Source organism: Porites lutea, chromosome 1 (assembly GCF_958299795.1).
Source record: "Porites lutea chromosome 1, jaPorLute2.1, whole genome shotgun sequence".
Taxonomy (NCBI): domain Eukaryota; kingdom Metazoa; phylum Cnidaria; class Anthozoa; order Scleractinia; family Poritidae; genus Porites; species Porites lutea.
In genome coordinates this window covers 25619457-25635030 of record NC_133201.1, presented here as the reverse complement: position 1 = coordinate 25635030, position 15574 = coordinate 25619457, and the positions used below count along the sequence as shown (strand labels likewise).

Sequence of the window (15574 nt, the reverse complement as noted above, 5' to 3'; positions counted from 1 at the left end):
GTGAAAACGTGCTCACTGTCATGACCAAGACATTCGATTCGAGGGATTAATCTAAAAGATGACGTCATCATCTAAAAATAGAAACAAATTCTGCTGAGTCAGCAAATCAATGGGCGAAAACGTGCTCACTGTCATGACCTAGACAATCGACTCGAGGGATTAATCCATCTACATTGAAACCTAACGTACAATTCACCCTACTACTTTTTGCGCGACCACTCTATTTAACCCTAATCACCGCCCTCAATGGAGTTAACCCTAAGCACTGCCCTCGATTGATTTAACCCTAAGCACTCCGCTCGACTGATTTAACCCTAAGCACTACCCTCGAATGATTTAACCCTAAGCACTACCCTCGACTTGTTAGAGTAAGACAATTCGCCCTAATTATGGCGGTCTAAACACTTTACTCAATTTGTTGGTTTAGGCAATTCGCCCCATTTACGTTCGCCACAATTTGTTACCCCTTTGTTGCCCCTCAGTTGTCCCCTCATTTTTGTCCGTCTGTAGACCCCTATCTTCTTCTACAGTCGCCAGTCAGGCCAGTACTCAATATGAGCACGAACGTCAAAAATCCAGTAGGCTTGGTAGAGAAAATAACGTCTTCCAAAAGATAGAACGGCCGTGAAAAAGAATTATTAGGACAGAAGACAGGTAGATTTTGTGTCCATTCTCCTGCATTGTTTGAATCCACTTATTTAAACTTCCTTCTCTGTGTGGATCTCCTAGGTTTAGTTCAAGATTCAGTCTTGTGTCTTTCCCATAAAAGATGGTGATTGGCCAATACTCCTCAGGACTGTGGTATGCTACTCTATTAAACATAGCCTCATCATTAACAGTGTTAAGTGTCAGTGCAACAGAGTCTTTGCCACCAGAATTTCGTCCATCGCCATAAATTTTCCACCATTCACTTTCAGGTAGCCACCAGTACAGATACTGTAAAGTTTCTCGCAGTCGTTGAGGATTAATTTGCCATCCAGAATGAGTCCTTTCAGGTTTCCAAAGAATTTCAAATTCTTTCATGTACTTGGCTTTGACTCCATTCACCTTTCTTTCAGAATCCAAAACCCTGGTAACTTTCTCCTCAATGCACGTACAATTTCTGTCGCACTAGAAGTGTCCTGAATGTCTAACACGTCAGACGCACTCAAGTGGTAGTGATAAGGTGCAGACTCCACAATGATTGTATCATAAACAGTCATTCGTTTTTGAGGATCATGTGCTTTCTTTGCTAAGGCTAAAATGTCCTGCGGTGTAAGTGAGCCATCCCAGTCTTCATCTTGTATCAGTGAATTTGAAGAGCTACATGTAGATGTAGTCACTGAGTGTGCAAGTGCGGAGAGAAAATCCTGCTTGCTGCCATGATGTATAGTTTTTGCTAACTGTACAAGTTCTTCTTTCTGCTGGCTCAACCTTCGAACTACAGCTCTTGACTTATACATCCGCCCTTTTGATTCTTGTTGTTTTTGAATGCTTTCCTGTATTTGGAGAAGGGTTTCAGTTGAGATACCTTTGGACTTAGATGTTATTGCAGGTTCTGGTGGGGATTGACTGGATGTTGGAGTGCTTGACACTGCAGTAGTTCTTGAATGATTTTCATCACATGAAGCAAGTGGGTCAGGTTCTGGGAGTTCAGGTGCAGTAGTGGCAAAATTAACCAGTATGTCTATTAACAGACACCGCAGGTTTCTTGCAGCTGTGACATCCTCTCCTTGCCTTGAACTTACGCAAGTGAATAGTGCCAACATTGCAGCTTTGCAAGATATGTGGGTGCCAAATTTTGATCCACTTTTGAACAGATATTCATCCCCTCCCCTCACCCTCGGATACATGCATTATTTTGGTGTCACAAAAATATTTTTTTTGACAATGGCGAATTTCAGAAGACGTTTGAAATACCCTTAAGTGGATAAGCAATGAAATAACGATGAATGGCAGCAGTATACTTTTTTTCGTCTCTCACCTATCGCTGTTTATTTATAGATTTAATATAGATTTCATAGTGAAGCATCCGTTTCTCGGTAGGAAACACTTCAATTTCAGTTGTTATGATTTACCCCATCAGCTCTATTTATCGCTGTAGACATTTTTTTGAAAAATCTTAGCTTATGACTTACCGTGCTTTTGAAGCAGCTGATCCAGATCTTTGTATCCTTGTTTTTTCACGTGTACCTTTACTCCCAGAACAAAGAGCAGCGACTCGTCGATCTTGAAGAATTTTTTCTCGCCTATTAGGATCGGCTTAAAGTTTTCCGGCCAAGAGTTATCCATTCATTCAATCATAACAGTTATTCGTTTCTTCAGAGCAATCAAACTATGCAAGCGTTTCTACAAAATTATTTCAAGGAATGATAAACTCTGCAAGTTTTGATCTATCGATTTCAGCTCTTGTTTGATTTGAGATATTTCCGGTCTCGCGAGTTGTCATGCAGATATTGCGGTGAACCGACCAATGAATGAGGTTTCGCTGTGCGCTGTATATTTCGGGCCCGGGAGTCACGTAACCAAAACGCGAGGTTTCGTTTAAGGTCTTTAACAATTAAACTGAAACTCAAGCGAAAACGTAAAAAAAGTGAAAATACACTCTTATAAATCTGTGTCATTCTTTAAATACATTCACCGCTTGCTTTGTTTGAGTCGTTCGCTCTTGATTGCAGAGCGCAGTGTTTGATAATACCGAAACACTAAATGGCCGGCAGTCCCATATTCTCGGTAAATTTCACAAAGTCGAAAGATTCTAGCTAATCTAAACTATCATATGTCGATTATGACAAGTCAAGCGATCCTGAAATGCTTTATACATCTCAAGTCTAGTGTTTGGTTTACGCTGGGCACAGAAGACGAAACCGTGTTTTGTGTTTTGTTTCTGCTCGACTGCCGGTCAAGGTTTTCAAAACACTAAATGGCCGGCAGTTCTATATTCTCAGTAAATTTCACAAAAGCGAAAAATTCCAGCTAATGTTGACTTGTCTTAATCGACATATGATAGTTTAGATTAGCTAGAATCTTTCGATTTTGTGAAATTTATCGAGAATATAATATACGACTGCCGGCCATTTAGTTTTTTCAACACCTTGACCGATTACCGGCCATAAGGCCACAGCGTATAATAAATACCTTCCGCAGAAATGCGTTAAACGCGAAACTATTTTCGAGGCAAGGTAGAACTGAATAAATAAATAACACTGGAGATCAGGTATTTATAAGCTTTAATCGACTTCAAATTTATCAGGCTTGTTAACTTTGTAACAGGGTGCGTGACCTAAAATATGTTACCGCAACCAGACTTGCCGCCTCGCTTTCTAAGACCTGTAAGCATTCCCGCAAAGGCCGCAAATTTTAACAGGCAAGTCCGAGTATTTAATGGAGAAATTTAATACTCATCAAATGACAATGGGGATTAAAAAGTTAATCAAGCAACAAAATTTGAAACAAAAGAAAGATATCGCACCTAACTCAAAGGAGTTCCGCTCGTGGTTTCTTCGGAAGGTAATCGACAATGACAAGAACAATAGCCTGAATATATGAATACTTAATAACCCCAAAATTTGGGGTACACACTTAAATCGGCGTGAAGTTGTAATGTAAGCCACGTGAATAGCCGTCCCTGTCATTTATACAACACAAAAATGCGACAGGAGCTGTAAATGCAATTGTGATGTAAGATAAAAAGCGGTTGTTTCATAATACGTCTCAGGTTTCGTTGCAAAACAGTTTTTCGCTGACTTCTAGAGAATTGTACCGGGTCATTTTTGGTTTGAAAGTGTTGCTAATATGTATATGTGTTTATTTGCTATCAAAAATTACGTTGCGTGATATCTGTCACGAACTAAGTAAACAACCAAGCGAGTTTACTTTCACCATAAGCTAGAGGTCCGATTTTATTGCTCACACCAGGAGACCCCTTTTCCATGGTAACGAACGAGCTTTGTATTGCGGTCAGGCGCTCAATGTCCGCTCAATGCGGTAATTAGTTTTATTATATATGTACTGAGATTTACTGCAAAATGAATATGTCAAATAAAAATGATGCGTTGCAGAGTACACGCAATCTGATTGGTTGTACGATTTTTCTCACTAGTGAAAAATACCGTATGACCAATCACAACCCGCAGACGAAAGTTTTCACTAGTGACAAAAATCGTATCGATTTTCCCGCCTTTCACTGACGGCGTCACTAGGCAAAAGGAAAACCATGGCGTCTTCTTCGAGCAATTCAAGGTTTGCAGATATAACTTCAGTAGAGGAATTTATTGAAGGACAAGAAAACGAAAACACCAGGAAGAAAACTGAACAGAATGTTGCTTTGCTTAAGGAGTTTTTGAGGCTAAAAGATGAGTCAAGGCCTGTAGAAGAAATTCCCCCACACGAACTGAGTTCATTCATCAGCGAATTTATCATAACAGTAAGAAAGAAAGAAAACAACGAAGATTACGAACCCACTTCCTTGCGTGCTATGATGGCCAGTTTTGAACGGTATTTAAAGAAGAAGAATTACGGCTACAGCATTATGAGAGACGTCGAGTTTGAAAAAGCACGAACGGCATTAAAATCAAAACAAAGAGATCTCAAGAAGAAAGGCAAAGGCGATAAACCAAACGCTTCAGTTCCCCTCACAGAAGACGACATAAAACTGCTGTATGACAAAGGATTGTTAGGAAAGTCAACTCCTGAGGCTCTACTGAATACAGTTTGGTTCAACAACACAGTCTATTTCGGTCTCCGTGGTTGTAAGGAACACAGAGACATGTGTTGGGGCGATGTGCAACTACGCCAAACTACAAATGGCGAGGAATTTTTAGAGTATACTGAGAGACAAACTAAGACTCGAACCGGAGAAAATCCCAGAGATGTCAGGCAAATAAAACCGAAAATGTTTTCGGTTCAGGGAAGTGAAAGAGATCCCGTCACTGTTTACAAATTCTACGCGGAGAAAAGACTGTCGGAAATAAACGACAACAACGCGCCATTTTATCTAGCAGTAAATAACTGTAAAAAACAAGATTCTTCTAAACCATGGTTTAAAAAGTCAGCCGTTGGCGTGAACAAGCTGAATTCGTTAATGAAAAAAATGGCAGAAAAAGCCAGGCTGGGGCCCAATGTAAAGAACCATAGCGGTCGCCAAACAATGATCCAAACTTTAACAAACAACGACATCCCAGCGACAGATATTATTCAACTGTCGGGACATAAAAATCTTCAAAGTGTGACAAATTATTCTGTAGTTTCTGAAAAACAGCAAGTTAAAATGTCTCGTACTTTAAGTGAACTGATGTCCGGGAATGTGCATAGCTTAGAGAAAACTAATTCATCTCAAGTTGGAGAATGCTCCACTGATCCTTCAGCTAGCTCGGCGGGTCGCTCGGCGGCAGATCATCACCAACAAGCGATGTCGCTTTTCACGGGCGCTGTTATTCATGGAGGTCAATTCAGCATTTCTATTAACAGCCTCAATCAATCCCCGAAGTTGGCAATCCAAGAAGTTGAGGTAAAGTCTTCTCCAAAGAGGTACAAAAGGCTAAAAGTACTGGACTCTGACTCTGATTAGAATGCATGCATTACTATAATTAGATTTACAAAACAGTCAACTTTTTCAAATTTTATATCTTAGGTACGGTTTTGAACGGCGATATTTAAAGCTGAAAATTTTCATTGTTATTTAAAGTTAAAGAATCGTTTAAAAGTAGACTTTGTTCCACTTTCTTCAGAGTCATTGAATAACTTTAATGTTGTAGGAAGTTTTGTACGTTCAGTTTGCTCGAATAAAATCATTCGCAACTCGTTGTGGTCTTTGTGTTGATTTCACCGCGCAATTGATAGTTGTTAACATTATTTTGTAATATCTCAGTACATATATAATAAACAAATTACCTCATGGTTGGTTCGCTTGTACGATTTTTATTCACTCGTTGTGAAGAATCGCAAACTCACTCGTTCGCTGCGCTCACTCGTTCGTTTTCGATTCTTCACAACTCGTGAATAAAAATCGTACGCACTCACCAACCATGAAGTAATCTCTATTTTCCTGTCTAATCAGAGCTGCAAATCACTGCAGTGCCCTTTACCTATTGCTAATTGTAAGGAATACAGGTATGTTGTATTTAAATTATTTTGATTCATTAGTTAAAGGTCAAATGAACCAAAGATTCGACATTTTTTATTTTAGTTCAATTCTAGTGAAATATGTTTAATATGAACCGAATAAACATACTATGAAGTTTCAGCTCAATTGAAGCAAGCATCTCAGAGATATTCGCAATTAAAAATTGTTATTTTTTGGCCCTTATCTTCGTAGAGCGGTCGGAAAAATTGTCGGTAAAAACAGCTTGTGACGTCAATGTTGGTCAGGTGAAAAAAAGCGGGAAATTCAAAACAGTGTTTTTCGAGTCGACTTGGCGCACAAATTGTGGTGGTTTGTGCGGCCATAAACCTGGAAAGAACAAGCAATTTGTCTTCAAAACTTGCAAGCTGTGGTTATTACCTTATTATTTAATTTTCTCGAAGAATACATCATAGTTAAACGGCCTTAAACGACAGCATTAATTTCCTTGCGCTGTACTGGAAATGTGCGTGCCTAGGTCCGATTTTTTTCAAGATGTATTCACAAAATGTGTTCACATAGAGAAGTTTCTGGATATATAAGGTCCGGAGCTCCACTGTGGACACAAAAACAAAATATCTTTGTATAATGATTTGCCCAAAGAAATTCACGTTTGCCCACAATGTGTAGTCATTGAACTTTGTCGCACTCGAGCTGATATTTTAAAACCCACGCTCGATCGGACACTTGTGCTTCGCAGAACACTAAATTATAAACAAAATCCTCAATGTAGAAGTTCTGGCGTTGATATGTGGGCACAAAAAGAGTTAATCTTTATCTAGCAAAATCTTCCCCAAAATTGGTTTCAAAGCAACTACATTTTTTTAAACTTGATCGTTTCGCGCAGATAAAGTTTGCTTTGTGTTGTCACGTTGAACATGCATAACACTTCTCAAAAACCAAGTAAGATTTCCTTCAAACAAAGTTGACTTCTCTCCAGTTATGTATATGATTTAATTACTGACTGAGGTCACTTTAAGGACCGTAGACGCCGCTTTAAGCTCGCAAAGAGAGGCGACAAGTAAAGAACAATTCCATCATGCATAAAATTCAGCTTAAGTGAACTAAAAAAAGCTTCAATAAGGTTGCAAAACAACAAATTTCCACTCCAAAAACATAAGGCTTAAGGCTCGTATACCTGCTGACAATGAAGAAGTGAATTTTCTGTGCGAAATAACCTACCTAAAGATCTTATTTCAAAAGATCAGTTGCAAGCTTCGCACCCAAGCCATGATTCACCATTTAGCTATTTTTAAAAACTGGTCCATGCGAGGGTCTTCATTCAAGCAAATTAAACTCAGCAAATTGAATCATTAGAAAGTACAGAAAACTGCACATAAGGGTTTGTTTTGCTCGCTTCAGTCAAATCCAGCTCCAGCAATTGTTTACGGGCAAAGAGTCAACTGTTTTGAAGCCACTGCCGGCAGTTGACGTTCTCAGCTACTTCATAGCGAGTGAAAAGGAAAATTTGCGTACAGAAAGAAAACAAAACTACGTACCTAAAAATGAAAAAGAAAACAAAATACTCTGACTATTATTACTTGAGCAACGGAAAAGTGATCGAAGTAGTCTGTTCTTGTCGAATAAGCTTGCTAGCCTTCTATAGTTCCGAGGAAGTTTTAAGCGCTCAAGTTTATTCACTCGCAAGCGTTAGCATTACGGTTCTTTGACATTAGACAAGGATAAAGCTGGTTCTGCAAAGGTAAATGAATCTGGGCATGTAAAAAACTAACCGTAACAACTAATAACAGAATACAAGCGGGTTTTAATTCAACCCGGCGAAAGAAGGCGAAGCACTAGACACAAAATCAATTCACAAATCGAATGCGCAATTGTCAGAAAAATACAAACCTCTTTGGAAATGTTCAAAACGTTTTATTCCTCCTCAGACTGACGGAATGATCTGTTTTTACTCTAACATTGGTTGTTCTGAATCCAAAGTAATTTTCAAGTGACAAAAAAACAACAACGACAACAAAAACAAAAAGCCTTTACAAGGAGCAAACGTTCACACCTCGTGTATTTCATTCAGTCTCAGTCAGAACTCTCACAGAACGAGACAAACAAACAGGCGATAAGGGATGCGCAGAACGTTTTTCTGCCCTGAAAGACCAACATTGACGTCATAGTCTCCAGTCTATCACGTGGCCATTTCAGAAACGTTTTCGTGAAGTCTTCGGAAATGCTCGGATTTTGATCTTTTATCTTCCTTTAAAGGCTTGGGAAGAAAAATCTTTACCCAAATCTCACTTAGGATGGTTCTTTTTAGTGTTTGGTGAAGGTAAAGCGACAAAAGAAAATATGTCAATTTTTTGGTTCATTTGACCTTTAAATAGTTATTTGTTTCCAAAATAACTAGTTTTGTTAGTGAAAATTTTATTGTACCTTTTTGACTGTGTAATTTTTGGTTGTTGACCAGTTATACATGCAAGCTGAAATAATTTGTGGATTTACAACAAATTTATTATATGAGGCCTAAAGGCCCCAGTAAACGATCATTTTTGAAAATTTTACCACAAAGGTCTTAATTTATTAGTGGGCCACTCAAACCCGACCTTATGTTTTCAAGTCTTAAGAACTATCTGCCGCAGACGAGACTAGCAGTAGTATTTCATTTTCCTTTTTTTTTTCATTTTAGTAATAACTTCAGTTTACCGGTAACATTACTTTTTATTATTATTAGGGAAAAAATAAAAAAGCTGATTGTTAATATCAACAGACAAAAGGATGCACTAAAGAAGAATGGAATCACAGTGGATGGAGTGCATTAGGCTGTGAGATTTAAAGGTAAGTTACAGATAATAATTAATATGGCATTTTTTAGTACCATATTTTCAATCCAATGCCTGCATGTACATTAATTTTTGACCTTTTTTTTAAAAATTATATCTACAATTATACTTGACCTGAAGGCCCTCTATCTTTTGCTGGAACAAACAGGGAAAGCGAACTTTCACCTTGGGAAACGAGGAACTGAAGTAAGAGTGTTGCATTATCTGCAAAGCATTGAGGGTATGTGGATATATTCAAAATCTCTGAGTCAAAAAATTCTACTATGCACTGGTTTTGACCTTAACAATGACCAACTTACCAATATAGTACTATTAGATTTTCAGTTTCGCTAGGTAAAATTTCTTAGTAAAAACTAGCTATGAATAATGGCTATTATTATCGTTGCTTTATTAGGGATGTAATTGCGATCTTGGTCTGCATACAGTTTGTTTGGAACACTTTAGCATGTCCAGCAAGGCCAATATATTGGAGGGTAATTTAGTTATAGTTTTGGTTTACTAAGAATTCTCTGATGATACTTGTTGAGGCATGCAGAGCCCTTGATTACTCATGAATTTCAGCATTCGTACTGTAGTTGTCATTTTGAATTCACAGTAACTTAATTATAAAAGGCATTCAAAACAAGGTTATCTCAATACAGTTAACCTCTATTCAAAAAATTAAATTCCCTGGTATAGTGAGTGAATCTCTTCATCCCAGAATTTATAGCTTGATAAGTATGTTTTCTATAAAACACTAACTTTTTATATAGACCTCATTTTAGCAATAATATTTTGTAAATTAAGCCTTTGCCTTTTATAAAAGGGGAAGTTTCACTGCATGGAAAAGAAAACAAAAAGCTTTTTTCAGACAAACATGGTGTTTAATGCCCCTGTCTATAAAATGTTGCCAATTATCCTTGTCTTGTTTTCCTAGAGAGCACATATTATTTTCCCATTTGATAATAATATATCCAGGTCTTCCTTTACTGTAGGTGTGTTGTAGAGGCACTGTCATAAAAGTCGACTGAAAACATGTCATGTAAAATGCTTGAGTTTGAAATCTATAAAACTGTTAAGTACCACTTCAGAGAAGATATCCCCCACAACTAACAAAATAATGAATCTTCTTTTTTCTAGTTTCAAAGGCATCCTAATGACTTAGAGTTCCTTCTTGAAGATTTTATCATCTATTAATCTCTGCAACGCCCTTCACTGCGAACTTTTAAAGAAACACTAAACAGCTGTTGTCATCATTGGGTTTGTTTTCATACAAAGTGGGTTATCACTTGATGAATGTAATGCCGAATTGGCAAATTATGGCCCTGAGAATTTTTGCCGCAGAATAACTGTGAAGATGAAGTAGGGCCAAGAAACTGCTGTTGAAAAGCACAACACCCAGGTGTCTTCATTTTCAGGTACCTTCTATCTTGTTTCATTTTTGTCATGATTGCTTTCATTCGCTTTATCCACTTCAGGGCTTTTACTTCTGTGCTGTAGCAGCTGCATGAGTTTCACTTTTGTACAATACCTTGATCCTTAATATGAAAACTGTAATACTGGTTTGTAATGGAGATATCATTAAGTTGTGAATTTTTAAATCCTGTTTGTTTCTTTCTGTACTTTTTTTCCTGAAGGTTCTACTGAACGTGAGTTCCTCACAAACATTGAAACGATTGTCAGGAACTGCTTGCCCCATGACAAATTGAAGTCATATTTTGCTGATCCACAAAGTGCTAAAGAGGCGCTCCTGAATAAAGTCACATTTTGTAATGATAGAATCAAGGTATGGCTCAGGATATTACATGATTTGAATGTTTCACTTAAACCAGTGCAACACACAATAATATTTTTTTATGTAGTATGTAGAAACATACACTGAAAAAAATGGTTTCTGTTTATTCAATGAATTTTTAATAATTTGTTCTAGTAGTATCAGGACATGGCTATTTCAGACACATTCACCAGAGACTTTGGTTCAAAGCAGGAGACTATTACCCTCACAGGTTCAGGTACATGTTACAGTCATTATACTGTTATTTAAAACCTTTCTTTCCCTTTCACTGTGATAAACCAGACAGTTTGAATTAATGACTGCATTTACATCCATCTACACTGGAAGTTGTGATAGGCTTAGCTAGCAGTCTGTTAGTATTAATACAACCCCATGACGTGACCATTGTGTATCAAGGGTACATCATTATTGCATCAGATTACTGCATCCCAACTGAGTGAATGTTCCTTAGCATGTACAGCAAACCCAGTGGTTTGTGTTCTTGCATAATAGTCCTCCCTTAAAAAAGAATACCCCCTTACACTTCGTGATGTGACTACCTAACCTGTTTTCCTTACAACTGGAAAAGAAGTTCAAAGAAGACTGGAATTCTGGCAGGACAGGCTACGTGAAATCGAGGAAAGATATGTGGAGCTGTCAGAGAAGTGGGTTGGTTGCTAAAGGGAAATGAGGAAAGAAAAGGCAGAAGGTGGACAATGCTGATTTTTTTTTCAGCTATCTGATTGTGCAGCAGAAGTGTTCTACTAATTATTTTTAAAGGTAATCAAATAATCAAGTCTTTTTTTACTTAATTGGAAGACACATTGGACAGTTTTTTGAGAAATAAGATATGGGGCAAAATCCAGACACATTTTTAAATAGTCAAGCTGATTTTGCTTTTTTTGAACAAAATTCTTAACTTTAACAAGTGCATGCAGTTACAAAACACAGGTCACAAGGGAAGGTCACTGCATGCTCTTATAAAAAAACTGAGATAGGCATGCTGTTTCCCCTTAACTTAAAACACCTCATTTCAGATTGTAATTTGGGCTTTTCGTATAATTATTCATTTTGATTTCAGGTTTACACTGACTGGAAAGGCATTTCTGAAGTTATTAGAAGTAGTGTCTTTGAGGAAGATTAGCAAGACTTAATTGACATTTTTGACATACAAGTATGTGTCAGGTAATTCACTTTTTGTAAGAGTGTAAAGTACCATTTGAAAATGAAGTCCTCTTAATGGAAAATATGCATAATGTCTAAAACTATTACAATAACAAATTTAGACAAGAAGTTTAATACAGAGCTCTGTAGTGGCATTTCTTGTAAATCTTTCACCAGACACCAACAATTGAAAGCCATTGCATGACGAGAAATTCAACAATAATTTCCAGTCACTTTAACTGACATTCAAAAACTCTTTAATAATCCATAAACAAAAAACAAAAGAAAGGAATGCTTAATGAGTGTCTATCTGATTAAGGTACGGCTAAACCTTACATCCGATTTTTTAGATTTAAAAAAAAGACAGATCTAAGTATTAGTACAAGATCTATGTCAGAGATTAATTGAAGCCGTTCAGAAAATTTGCAGTCATGTATAATCAGAACCTGGAAATACACTCATGCTGGTCTTTTAAACAATACTTAAAGTTTGATTATAGAGTAAGGTACATACATTATTATTTTAAAAGTAAAATGTTTATTTCTACTAAAATGTTTAAGATATTCACAAAGTACAGGTCACATTCCACACGTAAGAAGTACATGTCACTGCCTCATAGATGAATTGCCAAACCACACAGATTCCCCTCTATCTAATAGAGCATTTTGTTAAGAGTTTAGGCCTTGCAAACACTTTTAATGCTATTCATTTGTCTGTATCATGGTGAACTGTACTCTGACGTGTGGAAAAGTTACCTGTATTTTAGACCCGCCGTCAGTTACTGCACAGTCTTCAATGTTGATTTTGACAGTTTAACACCCATGGAAATATGCCTTTTTTTTCTTTTTGGGCAAAGAATTGGGATTCCTTTTAAGGGAAGTGTTTATTTGTAACCTGGGCACTAGTGATTATGGCCACATCACCATTGAACATACCAGCATGCTGTTTAGAAACCTGCACCTCAGCTTGAGGGAGTATTCAAATCAAGGCTTTGAGGCAGCACACTCATTAGAGCGTCAGTTACATGTATATTCAAAGGCTACTTCCCATGACAGGCATGCTCAAGTTAGTTTTATATTTTGCTTTTTTTAGTAGTGTATTTTTTTATATTATCATACATCTCAACACTACAGTACTTGAAACTAATATTGCCACCTACTTAAATATTGTTTAATAGAACTAAACTAACAACTCTTTTTATAGAAAGGTTAGGAAGGTCATCATGTCATTTTCACATTGTTTTGTGATACCACAGATGATGGATAGTTCATAAAGATATGAAAAGCTCTTGAATTTTAGCTACCCTCTTAAAAGCTCTTGAATCTAAGTTGAGTCAATGGAAAATCCTTGAAATTTAAATCTTGTTTTGAATATCCTTTAATCTTGAGGTCTTTCATTGTTAGCAAAATAATTTCCTGTTGGAGAACATCCATAGGTATTAAAAATACCTTTAGCATAAGTTTTTCATGGGATACTGCAAACTGTAAACTGCAGTCTGCAGTCACCCATTTGCAGTTTCACTTTGCCTGGATTTTAAACTTTAGGCAGACATTCATTGTTTATCACCAGCTCTAACTAGCACATCAGAGGGTGGTGTAGAAAGCTGCTTCGTGCTTTTAAATGTAAGGCAAAACAATAATATTATTGTTAGTGGCAAAAACATTGCAGTAAGTGACCTACTGCTGTAAGCCCTTCCTGCCATTCAAACTTAAACTGCATTTTGCAAACGTGACCAGAAGACCACTTGACGTTCTCATATTTGAGACCTGTTTGCAGTGTCCCATGCATGAAAAACCTGATCCTAAAGGTCTTTATTGACATACCATATTAGTAAAATATCCGTTTTTGGGAGCTACACTGTACATGTTCTTGAATATTATGTATCTTATTGTGTGAAAACTGGAATCCATTGGGGAAAAAGGCAAAGTCTGGTTTAATCACATGTTCTTGTTGGTATTGAAGTTGTTGGCACTTTTGAATAATCAACTTTATTTCATTATATTAAGTCCAACAGATTTTGCAACATTTCTTTTCTGAAAAGTTGCTGTTCCTGGGGCTTTGCTTCAGAATGGCTATAGAGAGCATGGAAAATGGTGATTATCTTCTAAATGTTTGCCAGCTAGAAATATTATATAATGGAACTTCTTTTTATGTCACTCCCTTAGATGTGTAGTCAAATGTATTCTCCCTCGTTTAGACAACGTTATGTAAAAAACCGAGAGTTGTGTATTCCCATAAAAAGTATATGTTACAGGTCAAATTTGTTTTTAGGTTATTTTTTTTTAACCTAGTTTATTTTTTAAACCTAGTTTATTTTTAAAATTTTGTTTATACTAGTTTATTTTTAAACCTAAGCAATTTTTCAAATTTCAATGTTTTTCGAAATAACATTTTAGGTCAAGTCTTTATTTAAAATGTTTACCTTTCATGCAAAGTTAGGGGTTTTGTACACATTTGAGTGATTATAGGGTTAAGCACTTGGGTTAGTGATTTGGGTTAAGCACACGTGGGTTAGTGATTAGGGTTAAGCATTTGTTACGCATATTGGTTAGCTTTCATGTAAGGTTAGGGTTACTGCACACATTTTAGTGATTAATAGGGTTAAGCACTTATTTAGGAACACAGCTTGCATCTTCATAGACAATAGCAAAAGTGCTCTGTGTGGGGATTAGGTTTATTGACAGTTCTTTCTCAAAGACATTTGGAAATTGCACTGGATAGACCACCTAGTTTGTAGTTAACATCACTCCTTACAGTAAGCATTTATTCAAGGTAATCTGTGGACACCAGGAATTTTCACAAACACAACTAGTTTTTAGTCATTTATTTTTTGGTGAATTTTGCATAGTAATTATATGTCATAACATACTGTTCTGCAGCCTTTCTGCATGCAGCAGAAAATGTTATTTCTGTACCAAATTCCAGCTGAATGTTTTTTGCTGTACATTTATTTAACCTGTTTGTTGAAATATAAGTTTTCAGCCTTAAAAACTTGGTCACGATTTTGGCGTAGTCTTTTTCAACTTCAGTTATTTTGCCAATTCAAACATTAGGATGAAGGGGTGAAATTTTGTCCACTGGATCAATTTTAATCGACACATATTCATCAACATGAAATTTTGGACCCCTTTTTCTAGTCTCTTTCATTTTGCTGTTATAGTTCACCTGTCTCTCATTTATATCTGTTTTGAGTTTCTTCCTCTGAGTGTCATTCTCGTCTCCTTCTTCGGTGAAAAGAACCGAACTGATAAAGACAAACTTCCCATTGCCGTTCGTAAAGAAAAACATAACAATTGGACACATGGATTACTGTGAAGTATTTCCATGCCCGCAAAAGTGCCCGGCGGCTGCCGGTTACAGTTTGAACAAATTGCGCGTGATGTGCAATGTCGTAAGCCCTCAAGTAAAGACGACATAATGTGGTCGACTTGATTCTGCTGTTATTCAAACTGCAATAACTGTTTTAATTCGTTTCGAAAAGAAAACTGTTGCCACCGTTCCAAAGAATCTCCTTTGTCGTTTTAATCTGTTACGTGTAGACCTTATCCTTTGTTAAAAACCTTTTGGATATGGTCAGGAAACAGAGCAGCTGCCTTTCAAGTTAAAAAGGGCGGGGATGTTGGAAAATTCTGTAGACTTATGAGGTACAATCATCTATTCATTAAACATGGACTAGTGTTAGTCGATTTAGGCACGTAGGGGCAGTTCGCAAAACTCTTAAATGTATCCCTTTCTCTTGGTAATTTTTATTGTAAATTAACTTGC

The 15574-nt window shown here is 36.9% G+C and overlaps 1 protein-coding gene and 1 pseudogene across 1 annotated transcript; one reads left to right on the top strand and one right to left on the bottom strand.

The window, feature by feature from the left end:
* Nucleotides 1–567: 567 nt before the first annotated feature.
* Nucleotides 568–2379, bottom strand: LOC140953537 (uncharacterized; annotated as a pseudogene).
* Nucleotides 2380–3982: 1603 nt separating this feature from the next.
* LOC140953452 (uncharacterized protein KIAA1958-like) lies at nucleotides 3983–11789 on the top strand. Its single transcript, XM_073402906.1, has 5 exons — nucleotides 3983–5101; nucleotides 5240–5508; nucleotides 6038–6090; nucleotides 10509–10657; nucleotides 11727–11789. Exons 1-5 carry the CDS (start codon nucleotides 4196–4198, stop codon nucleotides 11787–11789), a joined length of 1440 nt encoding a protein of 479 aa, XP_073259007.1. The 5' UTR covers nucleotides 3983–4195.
* Nucleotides 11790–15574: the final 3785 nt, after the last annotated feature.